Source organism: Buceros rhinoceros, unplaced genomic scaffold (assembly GCF_000710305.1).
Source record: "Buceros rhinoceros silvestris isolate BGI_N320 unplaced genomic scaffold, ASM71030v1 scaffold10603, whole genome shotgun sequence".
Taxonomy (NCBI): domain Eukaryota; kingdom Metazoa; phylum Chordata; class Aves; order Bucerotiformes; family Bucerotidae; genus Buceros; species Buceros rhinoceros.
The window spans coordinates 11,869-25,658 of NW_010403118.1; the positions used below are offsets into that span (position 1 = coordinate 11,869).

Genomic DNA, 13,790 nt, shown 5'->3' on the forward strand with positions numbered 1-13,790 from the left:
TTAGCTATAGCCTCTATCTCATGTTCTTATATCAACAACCAGACAACTAGATTTTTTCTCTAAATATGATTTAATTAAAAACACTAAATCAGCTTTGATTTTTATTTTATATATGTACAGTAGTTACCAAAGAATGAATACACTGTTATGTTAAATTTCACATAATGTCAAAGGACATCAGCATGGCATGGAATAAACTCACACTGCCTTTTGCATATACAAAAAAAGCATTAATTGTGATTACTATTTTGGTTTGTTGTTGGTTTGGTTTTTTTATAACTTCCTTATTAATTGTCCAAATAACCTTGGCATAAAAAGTGTAAGCAGTTAATTGACCAGTTAATGTATTAGCAAAGATAAACATTAGTATTGCAAGAAATTGACTGCAAAATTACTTCAGTTGTAGGACTGAATGTATTCACATGAAAGTTACCTTCAGTTAGAAAAGTTTTGAAAAAGAGCCCAAGTTGGAGCTGTGCATTAACTTGGTCACACTGATTCATATGAGTGAACAGTCAAGTTTATTCAGATATTGAAAATATGACTACCCTTTTTAGTTCTCACAATATTTGTGTATATAGTGTGTGTATGTGTGTAAATATATATATGCAGATATAAAGTGAAGATATGTTAATGTAAAAATATACTGTTCATCCACTCCCAGTTACACAAAATTCAGTATTGGGACATTAAACTGTGTAAGTATAAATGTCCATTTCAAAACTACATTCAACCAGCAACAAATACTTAGAAGTATTTTTGTAAACATTTGAGTTAGGGAAAACCCATTCATTTACCAGACGATCCTTCTTTAACACATCAGCATCTTTTCAGCTTGAAAATTTTGTACCGCAGGTTCAGCTGGCCTGTTGTGAATCTGCTCAAATCAAAGAGCTCACACTGTCTTAAGATCAGTATGTGTGAAAGCTCAGCAAATGCATCATTTTCAAACTCATTCTTAATCACCATCTATTTCCAGTTCACCAGCAAAAAGAAAATGCACTTGGCTACAAAAATATTAAGGAATGTTATTGAAAACAAAAGGCTATTTTGGTAGAAGAAACTACAAAAATAGTTAAGTTGAGTCATGTTGTAAAGCTTTAATGCAAGAGCATTACAGTACAGATTTTCTTTCCAACCTTAAAGCTTAATCAACACCAAATTTAAATATCCATCTCTCAAGTGCTTGGAAAAAACGTGCTCAGTAAAAGTCTTTCTGCAATATAACCAACTGTAATTACGCAGGCGTCGAGCTCTGTGTCTCAGACATCTGCTGAGTGCTGTCTCTTGTTCCATTGGCAGCAGTTACAGGTGTTGAGATACTCTGGTATACTGACTTAGGACAACTCAACACAGCTCCACTTTCATCCTCTCCGGTATCTGAGTCCGGCGTTACAGAACTGCTTTCTATCCCCAGGATCTCATTAACTGCTTGAGGCAATTCCTAGAACGGAGGAGGGGAAAATATAAACGTTAAAAATCACTGTAATGAAAGAAGTTGACAATAAGGATCTGCACCCCACCAATAAGTAATTTTTTCATCTATATTTAGTCATACTGAAAGCATCTCTGTCAGCATTAAGGTTACCATTTTCTGTATCTGCTTTCTGAAAAGACAAAGAGGACAGTCTCAGGAATTAATATAATCTTCATTAAAACAGAAGTCTAAACAACTATTATAATTACACTTCATAGTACTGAAATTATTTTTACTGAGTGAACCGTTAGTTTCTGCTTAAAAAGTCTGGTATGTTTTCAGTGCAATGCACCTTTTATCTCCTCTTTCTCAAGCACACTGAACATCAAATTACTTGTATTGAGGTTATCTAGTAAGAGTTGAGAAATCATGACCAAAAGGCACAATCCAGCCTTCCCCCAGTGAACAACAGTACTCTACAAAATTAATCGCTCCTGCTTTTAGACCTTTAGAATATAGGTGCTGTACAGATACAGCCCACCTGTCGCATACCCAAGCTTTTACTTATTTCGCAAGTCATCCACATACAATTACAGCCAACTACATACTTTTACTGTCTATAAATGTTCACAGTAGATACGTTCAATATCTTTACCTTGCAATTCATCATCTGCATAGAAATTGCTTCTGCTTTGCAGAGTATATATTCCACATCAATTTTCATAGACAGGTCATTGATATGCTAAAAATACATTCACAAAGAAGAGTGTGATAAATGGTAAATATGCTTTATTCTATTCTGCACTGCTAATAAGTAACCCCTTATAAGCCTGCCCCTTAAGCTACGAAGTGCTGAACATATTCCACTGGCTTTGACAAATGGGTACTGAAAGATAACACTACGCAACAGCTGGCTTTCACCAGTATCTAAGATCTGCAAGAGGCATTTACGGCACTTCTAAATGTGACAAACTATCTAGCTTTCCTAGGTACTGCCGGCTCACATTTTCAAAGAGATAACAAATAAGATTACAGAAAGAAAGCAAAAATTAAGATTAAACATATTAAGCAGTAGTCTAGGGTGGAGAACAGTTTTCCATTTGTTAAAGATCTTATCGCTAAACACAGACATCAAATAAACCATTCTGAAAGCACAGAGGACATTAGGTTCACACTTAACCCTTCACAAGATAGTACACACTTTTTCCTCTTCCCCAGCATGAAATACATACTGACTGCAGTAACTCCAAAATGTTAATTAATATTTAAATAATGCATAATAATTCAGTACCTTTAATATTTCATTAAAGCCGTAGTGCTTGTCCATTATTTGCTGTTTTTCAGATTCTAAGATAGCACAACAAAGGAGAAGATGAAAATTCTGGCAAGGCAAATCCGTCCACATGACCTGTTAAAATATGGAAACGACTTTTGAAATGCTTATCCTTTTTCTCGGAAAAGAAAAGCAGCTCTTGGAAAATGAGTAAGCCCTCAAGTTTAGTGGCTTTAACAATAAGTTATTTTTGAAGGCAACTAAGTATTTGTACAATCATTTGACATTTTTCTTTTAGCCATAGATTAGACAGAAAAATCCCCAGAAGTCCTGGGACTTGGGACTGGAATCTCATATGGTTCCTGCCCTTCTTCCCTTCCTTCGATCCTCTGCAAATGAACATGTCACAGGGTAACATTGCCTTCAGATGGGTTCCCTCAGTTCATTACAGAACAGCACATGAACTTTGCTCAGACTGGAATACCCTAAAAGCAGTTCATTTCTCTCTACTGATTACAAAGGGGAAAATGGTCCCCTGTGCCTATAGCTCAATGGACCTCAGCTGTGAAAAAGGTGACACTACGTTTCACATATCATCAGCAAGATGCCTTAATTAGTTTGTTTTAAAAAGGAAAACAAGATATCTTGTTTCCCATTCCATATCTCCTAGCAAAGAAATTGAATACTTGTAGCAAACAGACATTATGATGTGCTGGAAGGAACCTACAAGATTACTATATATCAACAGGTTTCCATCATCTTCCTAAGACAGAAAAAAATACACTTTAGAGTTAGAAATATAGTGTTTCTTATCTGTATGTACATGTATACATACATTAAAGCGGGAGTGATAAAAACATGCTAGCCTGGGATTATAAATAAAAATACTGTTGTCATCAATATTAGTCTTTTAAAAATACTGAGAAGACAACATTACACTGAAGGGGGAAAACGAGATGGGTGAGTTTTTGTCCACTAAATCATTACCATTTATACCTTGGAATAGGGGAATTCTTTTGTTTTTGTACATTTTGGTTCCCTTATTTATGAATGTTACTCAAACTTTTTAGTCCCGTTCATTCAAAATATCACCTCAATACTCTACAATAGTAAATTCCACCGATGATAAAAAGCTGAAAAAGATTTACTTTAGACAGCTTTAAATACTAGTCCTCCTCTTTATATGACTCCTTTATCATTAGCGGAAAAAGTGAATAAAAGCATCAACTTTCTTTTTCATTATACCAGAAACATCATTACTTTTCATTATAGTACAAATCTTATTCATCTTGGTCTTGTTCTTTTCATTACTCTTCTGCTCCCCAGCACAACAGTGTGCGATGTTATGTCCTAGGATGTTACTCCTTCCATTCATTCATCTGAACATTTATTCTCATGTTTGGGAGTGTTCAGTAGATACTGTGCTCCTGTTAAATGCATTTTCGATTTTCTTGGAACAAATAATTAATTACTAAGTGTTCAACAAAAATGTTAGTTCATCTTAATTATTCCATCTGATCCCAAGATCATCTAAAGCAAAAAAGATCTCATTAACCTGGAATTATCAGAACTTCCACATTTTGTTATTTCACTTTCTGTTGTTTGCCATCTCGAGGCCTCATCATCAAGATGAACTGGATCTTCTGACAAAACATGTTTATGGTTTTGGTTAATACAAAACCTACCCTGCCAGTGCTTCATTCCACTTCATCTATAAAGTACTGCCAATATCAAGGAATTACTCAAGACACAGACAAACTATTTCGGGTAGCATAAGTTCTTTTCCATTAAAAGTTAAGGGATGATCTCCATTTACTACTTTCACTTAAGAGCCTCATCTGAAGGATCCTGTCCAAACCTTTCTGAAAACAATTTATCCTCACCAGCTTTTGTAAGTATTTTTTCATTAACTTCAAGTTGTTGTTTTGCCTAAAGAGGCATAACATGCACTAATATGTATGTCCTTATCTCAGTGCACTGAATAAATAAATAAATAAAATCTAGTAAGAGTATTAAACACTTTGCAGAATGATCCGTTCTTTTTGTTCTCAAGTCCAAAAAACTACTGAAGTTTGTGTGATGAAATATCTTCTTACCTCCCAGAGTCGAAGAATATCTTGAAAACTAAATTCCCTTTTGAATCTGATAAGAAGCCATCGGAAGCAAAAATAAAGGTAACCTGAGTCCTTAGATTCTAGGAATAAGAGTGTTACATTTCATAAACACCAAATTTGGTTAAGACAACAGAGGAAAAAAAACCCAAACAACACTTTAGAGGAACACAATCATACTACTAATTTCTAAAATGGTAACCCCTTTTCACAATCAAAGATATTTGCCAGAGGGTGGCATATTTTTTAATTTAGTAACAAGGGGAACCTGTTTTTCAGTAGACATGGAGCAATTATTGAAGTACTTTAGGTATTATTGATTTACAAGTCTTTTATTCATATCATATTACTACTGGAATTATATTTAAAGAGTGGTAAGGATATCACCACACAGAATGCAGCAAGTTATCGTGCATAATAATACACCTACCTAAGTAACTGCAAAATCCGCTGTCTAGTAAACGAAGCAAAGTACTCAGTTGAATTAGTTGTGTCTTCATACCCTGCATCTGTTCTTCAAAATTCTGATGCTGGATGGAATAAAATATTAGCACTGTCATTTTTATTAACTCAATGATAATTATGAGATTTACAGCTATTGGGGTTTTTTTTTTTAAAAAAGTTTTATTATTGCAACAGTGTTTTTCATCCTTTAGGTGTTTAACATACAGGTACTTAACTGAACTTCTATCTAATGAAATGTCTGCCTTTACCTGAACGATTTAACTAAAGCAGTGAACTGTGTTTCTTTGGTAACCCTTCCGCATGTAATAAAAAAATATTTTAAACCAGCCTATGCTCTGTACTTCCAAGCAGCAGCACTGCACTCAAACCAAACACAGAAGAGTGTTTGGGGTTTTTTTCTATTCTCATATCAACTGCATACAGTTTTGCCATGTACCCAATTCATAAAAGCTTCAGTTTGTGGAAAGTCTAAATTGCATTTAACACATAACAGGAAACCATTATCTTGAATGAAATCCTGCTAGAGGACTCCTGATTAATACAAATTTGTGTGTGTTTGCTCTGAGTTATTTTGGAATTTCCAAGGATCCAAATTTGTTTGTACTACACAGTAACAGTATCACAAACCCACCATAACCTGTTTCAGTCAGAAAAAACATACTTACTTCAAACATGACTGCTTTAAAAGAATTTGAAAAAACTAATGAAATTTATAACATTAGCCCACATAAACAGATAAGCTATGGATAGCATTTGGGGTTTAAAAAAGCCTTATTTTACCATCTGATCCATGTATGATACAAAGCACCAAAAGGCATCTACTTCATTCTCCATAACATACAAGACAGGTGAAAGCAAGTCGCTCATACCCTGGACATAACCTTGATGGAGAAAAAGGTAAACAAAACAAAAAAAGACCAAACCACAAGTAAGAATTTAGTTCAACTCAGCAATTAAACAGTTAATTTTTAAGTGTGTTGAATGACTGAAACAAACGTTTGCACTCCAAGTTTGTAGAGATACTATAATTTTCCAACTCCACCACCAGTAAAGACATTTTTGCATTAATAATAACCAACATTCAGCATATTTACAAGATTTAGCAGCGGTTTCTGCTGATCTAAAGAGAATATAAACAAGCACGTTGTTTTTGTAGCTATCAAAATATGTACAAACTGAGCTGACACCAGAATAGACTTTTAGTAAAAAATTTCGAGCTTAGAAGCATATACTGATATTTTTAAGAAGATTAAACATATACCTTGCACCATCATAACACAGACTCATATTTATTCTCCTCTCCACCTGTAATTGGTTGGTTGCTTCCACATATTTAAAGTCTTTTAACGTCCTCCCACTTTTTTTTTCTCTCCAACTGAAGATTTATTTTCTTTTCAAATAGATCTGAAGGAATCAGTCCCAGGAAAACATATGGTGCAATAACTTTTAGGAAGAAAATTTCACACTTAACATTTCTTTTTTTCTGGCACTGAATATGCTTCAAGGATTCCTGTATTTAGGGAAGGAGGAACTGTTCTGATTGGATGGTATTTGAAATACACTAAAGCCTAAGACCATCTGTGTAACCAAGCAGCCAACAACAAACTAACAACCAAACATCCCCTACCTGCAGAAGGGGATTAACAGCAAAGTACTGCTTGTGAAAAGCATGAAAGCAACACATATCCAGATCAGATTCAAGGAACTGCCTTTAGGTTTCTGTGCCTGTAAATGCTGAATGAAGTTCACATCCCCTAAAATGCACTCACATGCCTTGTAAGAAAAGCTTACATTTAACTGGAGAATAAAATGCCCATTTTTAGAGCATATAACTTTTACAAATAGCTAGAAAATTTTAGTTGTATACAAAATGTTTTCAATATTTTATAGCTTTTTAATGCTTCTTTCAGCTTCCTTATTTGCAATTAACAGCCCAATATTTTTAATAGAGTAGGTGATGAATAGGCTTTAATTTCACATTTATGTCATTGTGTTAATGCAGATTGAAATGCAGAAAGATGTGGATTAGAGCTACATGTATCAACAGGTCTCAACTGGGTTTAGTTTTTCCCATTCTTTTTCAAGATCCAGTTCTTACAGACTTGTCAGAAAGTACAAAAACTGACAAGTACTATGGCGCTGCAGCAAGCTTACTAGTAATTGAAGATTTGTTCTACTTTTTGCGTTCAAAGTCTGGCACAAAGTGAGCTTCTGGAATCCCTATACTCTCCCAAGACAGAATACTAAAAAAGCCCAATTACACAACAGCCAAATGTCATGCCAAGGGTGGAAGCAGTTACAAGTATCTTTCCCCTCCCTCCCTTCCAAGACAACGAACAGGAGCCAAGACTCATATGCACTGTGATTAAATCAAGACATTATATGCTCTTCCTTCTGCAATAGATGCGTACACTAAAGAGTAATTTTTGACAGACTGTTAAGCATACTCCTCAACAAACAGCTTTTAAAGTATTCAAAAGAACACCTGTGTTTACAAAGAGCTAGTTCAGCATGCTGCTTTAATTGCAGCAGTGGCAGCTGGTTTATCATTTTTGTTACCAGCAGTGGCAGCTGGTTTATCATTTTTGTTGATATATCAGTCTTAAAAATGCGTATAACACTCAAAGCCCTGAAAAGCAAACTTGCTTCAACTCTAAAAAAACAAAACAAAACAAAAAAAACCCCCAAAACCCAAACCCCATCCAAAAACCCCCCACCAAACCAAAAAAATCCCAAACAGCAGAACAGCTGTGGTGAGTGAAGACAAGCTGCCACTTAATTTCCAACTGCACCTCAGCTGATGAATTCAGATTCCTGTGATAACATGCATCAGATAGAAGAGAGGAACAAACAGGATGAGAAACTGAACCAAGTTATCTACATTATTAAAATATAAATCTTAACATTTGCAAAAAGCATTGTGATCAATAAAAGTTCAATCGTATTAACAGGCCTTAACATAAGCAAAGCTGTAAACCAGAAACTAAACAGGCTTTCACCTTCAGAGGCAATAGAACTTACCTAAGTCAAAGTCATACATACAATAGGTCATCAAAATATCATGAAGTAAAATCAACCCTGGATTATCTTCACCTTCGTAGAATTTATTTGTTCGATCTGTCCTGTTTACATCTTTTTCTAGAAAAACAGTCCAGATTTTAAAATATTTTAAAAAGAACTTCTACAAAGCCAACATCCAAGTGAATGTTTTGGAATGTTTTTTATGCTGCTGTTTTCTTCCTCAAATGCTGTTGCAAAACTTTGAAGTGTTTAAGACAACTGCATAACTGAATGTCATTTCAAAATGAAGAATATTTTAAAAGAAATAAAATCTTTCTTCTCTGCTTTATGAACAGATTTTGAAGCTTTTGGGGGTTTTTGTTAATTTTTTTTAATGGAAAATTTCCCAATTATAATTTGGTGACAATATTTTACACTTGCAGGGATTAAGAACAATTGTGTGTGAGTTAGCTTTGCAACGGCATATAGGAATAGTTAATGCAATGCAGCATAAGCCACGGTGGGAAAGTTACCACATGATTAGCTCAGAAACGCTGGGTAGCTTATGACAGCATGTTTATAAACTATTTAACTAAAGTCCCTATAACTCATAGTGAGCTGAAACTGTCTGTTTCATCAGGCAGTCTTCATGCCTCAAACATACCAAGCACACAGCAGACTCTAAGAATTTGAAATTCAAGACTGATACACTGGAATAAGCAAAATTTTGAGTACACTTTAATAAAATGAGTATTTTGTAGTTTTGGATCTATTTTACAACATAAGCCTAGTATCATTATTTAGATTTCAAACACTTAAAAATGAACACAACTGCTTCAACAGAAACAAAACTTCAGCCCTTTCTGGATGCCGATTTTTTTTTTCCTGTTAACACATACTCTCTCTAAAAAGGCAGTTGACTAATCCACTAAAATTAGAGTTTGTCAACCTTGTTGAATAACTGGCTGAAATTAGTTTAGTCCATGTCTCAGAACGAGACATGTCTCCTGAAATAACTATTTAGTAGTCCTAAACATTGGTGCCCAATTGTCACTACCAAAGAGAACTAAGTCAGCAGATCTTGATGAAATTTTTAAAAGTAGGTATGAAACCCCACAAGTAAGAATGGAAACACATAAATTCCTGTAAGAAGTTTTAAAATATGAACACACTTTTTTGCATTCTTATTGGAAGTCATTACTTTAATAAAATAATAAAATTAAAGTTACATCATGAAAGAACACAAAATAAAGAGCCTTTATTATTAAGTAAAGGAAGTTAAAAAATCCAGCCATTCTGTAACACTATGTGTAAAGCTCTGAATTACTCTGGTTAAGGAAGTTTTAGTATTAAAGTATATAACAAAGTTTTGACACCTCTGAGAACAGCAACACGTTAGTTTTTAGTACTTCTTTGTACAGGTTACTCAAAAGGTTATATTTTTCAGCTTCATACTGTACTTTAAAAAGCCATTTGAATTGTGAATTTGTACAGTTAGGTATAGTTTCTAAGTCTAAACTTACCTATAAGACTCCGGTAATCTCTTAATCTTGAATTTCGTTTTTCCTGTTCCTCACTGACAGATTTCCACTGCAGTTTCATCCTGAAATATTCGTCCCTGAAGAAGAAAGAAAACTTTGAAACCAAACATACTCAGTTATTACATTTGTTTGTTTCTTAGTTAAGCACTCACTCATTCCATTTGTTCTTTGGTATAAGCAGGATAACAATGCCCTGTTTATATAATATTTTTACTGTAGTATAACAATTTTTAAGAAAGTCTCACTCTTCTTTGCATTCAACAGTCTTTAGCAGCTGTCTTTCAAGTTTCTGAAAAGCTTTCTACATCACCACAGGCCTTAAGAAACAGGCAGCTTTTAAATTTATTTTGTAACGAAAAAAAGCTCCCACTGTACTCACGTTTTCCTTTTTTGCAGATTTGCTCTCTCTTCTTTAGTGCTGTTCCAAGGAAAATACCCCAAAAGAAACTTCCATGCCTCTTTTCTTAAAGTATGGCACAGACCCTAGGGGAAAATGGATATAAAATATTAACAAAAAGACTATTTTGATTTTGTAAGGAAACTTTCCTATAGAGATACTACACTTCTTAAAGTGGCAAATTAACAGAGAATGTTTGTAAGTAAGCTTTTTTTTTTTTTACATTGTAGCCACATCTTATCTGCTAACTAGGTACCACATTTCAAGGAAATGGGAGGAAGAGAGTATAATTAAGCAGAAAACCGCAGAAGCACTGCATTCATCCTTAGAAGATAAAAAAAAAAAAAAAATGTAACAAAAGATTTTTTCTTTCTATATTTTTGCGTCACTGCCGAAAATTAAAACTTTAGGGGCATCACAGACTAAGAACCAAAAAAAGTACCTTTAAAATTAATAGATTTAAACATTGCGCTGCTTAACTGCCACAATTTGATCTTGAGGATTTGACTTTTTTTAAACAAGTATTTTCATCTACCAAAACATGGTCAACATGCAGATGAATCTTCCAAGCAATCAAAAATTCCAGTGTCCACTTAAGGATCCTATTTGTCAGAAAACTTTCCAGGTAATACTCATCATTTGTAGATGACAAAAAATGTACTCACTGAATCACATCCCTCTCTCATCAAAAGAGTTTCTTTCAACTCCTGCAGTACAATTATGAGAATGAGGCACTTTTGCTATCAGACTCCCCAGTTTACCAGTCCAAGGTCAGCTTGATTCCTCACTGTATTTCTTCATTTACCAGTACATTAAGGCATGGAAGACAGTGCAGCAAATAGCATCAACCACTGCAAAAAGCAAGTAGCAACTGGAACTCTTCCAGTAACAGGCAAACAGTTTAAGGGAGGCATTTTAACTTTTTTCTTTTTTCTCTTTAATAAGGAAAAATTTGCATTTAATATACTGGAAGTTATTGGTATCTTGAGTCATAAATAAAACTGAGCACTCACTCCTCTGGCAACGGACAGAGTTGTTAGGGAAATGGGCTATTGGAAGAAAAGGCTTGTAGTAATTCTCATGATTGCAGAAGGGTCCTTAATTGGGCACCTCAGGCACAGGTGTATTAAACAACAGTCACAGAAACTGAAAAAGGCCTCAGTTTCACTCCACCCCCTTCACGGTACATTAATATGCACAGTCTTTTAAAAAACTGTAATATCAATGTTATCATTCTATACTTCTGCTCAAACTCCAAAAATGCAAGAATGCATGCTTGCAAACATGCATCAACAGGTGCACAAAGCATGCATTAGGGCAGCTGGATTCCCACCGAAAAAGTGAAATACTAAAGTAACATGAGGTAGAAAATGTACAGGACTTAACTAAAGTTTTCAAAATTTCCATTGCTGAGACTAAACTCGCATTCATAATGCAAAAACTCTCAGTTTGATAAAAAATGTCAGCAAAGCGTTCAGGACTGCTTAATGAGGGCCAAATCCAGGCAAACTACTAAGCAAAGAAGAGAAGCTTTTGCTAGAGAAGCATATGGAAAAAAAGCCTCAAAAAGAAAAGAATAAACTTGATATCCTGACACTGAAGCACTGGTGTTGTCCTGAAAGCCACTTGGATTTCTCTTCTTTATTACTTAAGTCTTTGCGTTTTCAACTCATTTACTTCAGCCAGCCACTGTAAGATCCTTGTAGGGCACTGTGTATGGCTGCAAGACTGAGGTATTTGATCAGCATGAAATCGTGTTTTATGAAGTCTCTCCAACAATACTGACTGGCTCATGCTCAAAGTCCTGCACAAAGCATTAAAAGTATAATGAAAACAGCATAAACAGTTTGTGAAGGAAAGAAAAAGGGACCAAAATCAAGCCATAGGTCTAGCTGACTTTAGAAAAACAAGTTACCCCTTTGAATATCAATTGCTTTATGTAGTTGACATTTAAAATTCTTCCTTCAGAATCCATATTCTTAGCCCATTCTTCTGCCGACACAGGCTCTCTCCTACTAACTTCAGGCTGTTTTCCTAGATCGATCTGAAACACATGGAAATATGTTATATGAGTACTGCTGAAGTGCTTCAGTAGTGTTAAGCAACTGTACAAACAGTATGAAGCTTGCCAGCTTCTTAAATTCAGTGCAACATTTTCACATACACATACCTCAGTTAGCAACTCTAAAGATCGAAGGCTGTGGCCACGTTAGCAAGAAGTGTGGACCAACACAAGCAGATCCTTAGAGCAGGATGTTCTATGTTGAGGACCTGGGTATATGTGTTAATATTTCAGATACTGGAGGAGGGTGTGTATGTGTGTTTTAAATAACTTTCTGCTCCCACTGAGCTAGCTTCCCATGGACTCTACAACTGGAAATAGATGTGCAATACAGCAAACAAGGATGACAGGGAGCTTCACTTCAAAAGCACACTCCTAGTTGTACACACTAGGATATCTTAAGAGAGGACTGGAAAATGAGTTGGGTTCAGAGATGCTAACCCCACACAGACTGCACAGCATGACTGGAAGATCAATTTAAAGTACATTGCCCATTAAAAAAAAACAACCCAGACTGTATGTGGTTTCAGAACTCCTAAAACGCACCAAAGTTTCACAGTTTGTGGTTAGTCTCTCTCAGTTCCCAAACTGCACATTTAAGCACAGCAGAAGTCAGCAGACAGTGATTCCTTACTTTCTGAAAATATTTTGATGATGGCCAAGTCAATTTGTGTTTCAACTCTTTAGCAGTCCAAGGCATTTCCCATATTAAGACATATGCGTCAGTGTTATTTTCAGTACATAGCATTCACGATACTTTTTCTCATTGATAAATTAACTGATTAAGTTCTAGGCATCAACTTCTCAGAATTACATAGCTCATACAGCTACTAAGACATTAACACCAGTTTGAACTCAGACAAAAAATAACATACAAACCAATTTAAACAGGTAAGCTGATTAAATAGTAATCACAAGCATTTGGAAATAAACCTTTTCCATCTATCTGTAAAAGAAACCAACGGAAGCTCAAAGTGATTCATGATCCAATTACAAGCTCATTCTAGCTTTTGTTCAAGTCATACATAAATCTGTACATTTATACACCCTAGACATTAATTATCCAATTAAATACTTTGTTTTAATCTTCTTAGCCCTCTTAAAATAAACTGAAATGTTCAAGTGATTAGCCAAGAAAGTTCGTTATTAACCTGCATACCCCAATTTTACTTAACATAGCTCTATCTGACCACAGAGGAAACACTAAACATGAAACACATCACTTTTCAGGACAGTGATTCTAAGATAACAATAGTTCCTATTTCAGTAATGACAAACTTTCTTTCAAAGCAAAACTCATATTTGCAGGCATAAAAATGACATATTCTGTAAGTAGCTGATGATGATCTTACTGTTGTAAGTAAATGGTAAAGTACCATATGGCACAATCACCCCATATAAACAGTGTGACTCACCAGGCTTAAAGTCCTACCATTCCTTTCAAGGTGTGCATAAAAACAATCAATGCATCTGCACCATATTCATTTACACACTCACCCGTGTAATGACTTCAAATCCTGGTTC

The 13,790-nt window shown here is 34.9% G+C and overlaps 1 protein-coding gene across 1 annotated transcript in view; it reads right to left on the reverse strand.

Moving 5' to 3' along the window:
• Nucleotides 1-275: 275 nt before the first annotated feature.
• TBC1D15 (TBC1 domain family, member 15) overlaps nt 276-13,790 on the reverse strand; it is a 23,526-nt gene continuing 10,011 nt past the window's right edge. Inside the window, exons 7-17 of the mRNA XM_010132891.1 lie at nt 13,764-13,790; nt 12,120-12,248; nt 10,187-10,290; nt 9,790-9,884; nt 8,288-8,404; nt 6,047-6,147; nt 5,232-5,331; nt 4,787-4,884; nt 2,709-2,825; nt 2,073-2,159; nt 276-1,444 (exon numbers count right to left, since the gene is read on the reverse strand). Of these exons, the coding sequence (XP_010131193.1) occupies nt 1,238-1,444; nt 2,073-2,159; nt 2,709-2,825; nt 4,787-4,884; nt 5,232-5,331; nt 6,047-6,147; nt 8,288-8,404; nt 9,790-9,884; nt 10,187-10,290; nt 12,120-12,248; nt 13,764-13,790 (1,182 nt within the window). The 3' untranslated portion in view covers nt 276-1,237. The remainder of the gene's footprint in view (nt 1,445-2,072; nt 2,160-2,708; nt 2,826-4,786; nt 4,885-5,231; nt 5,332-6,046; nt 6,148-8,287; nt 8,405-9,789; nt 9,885-10,186; nt 10,291-12,119; nt 12,249-13,763) is intronic.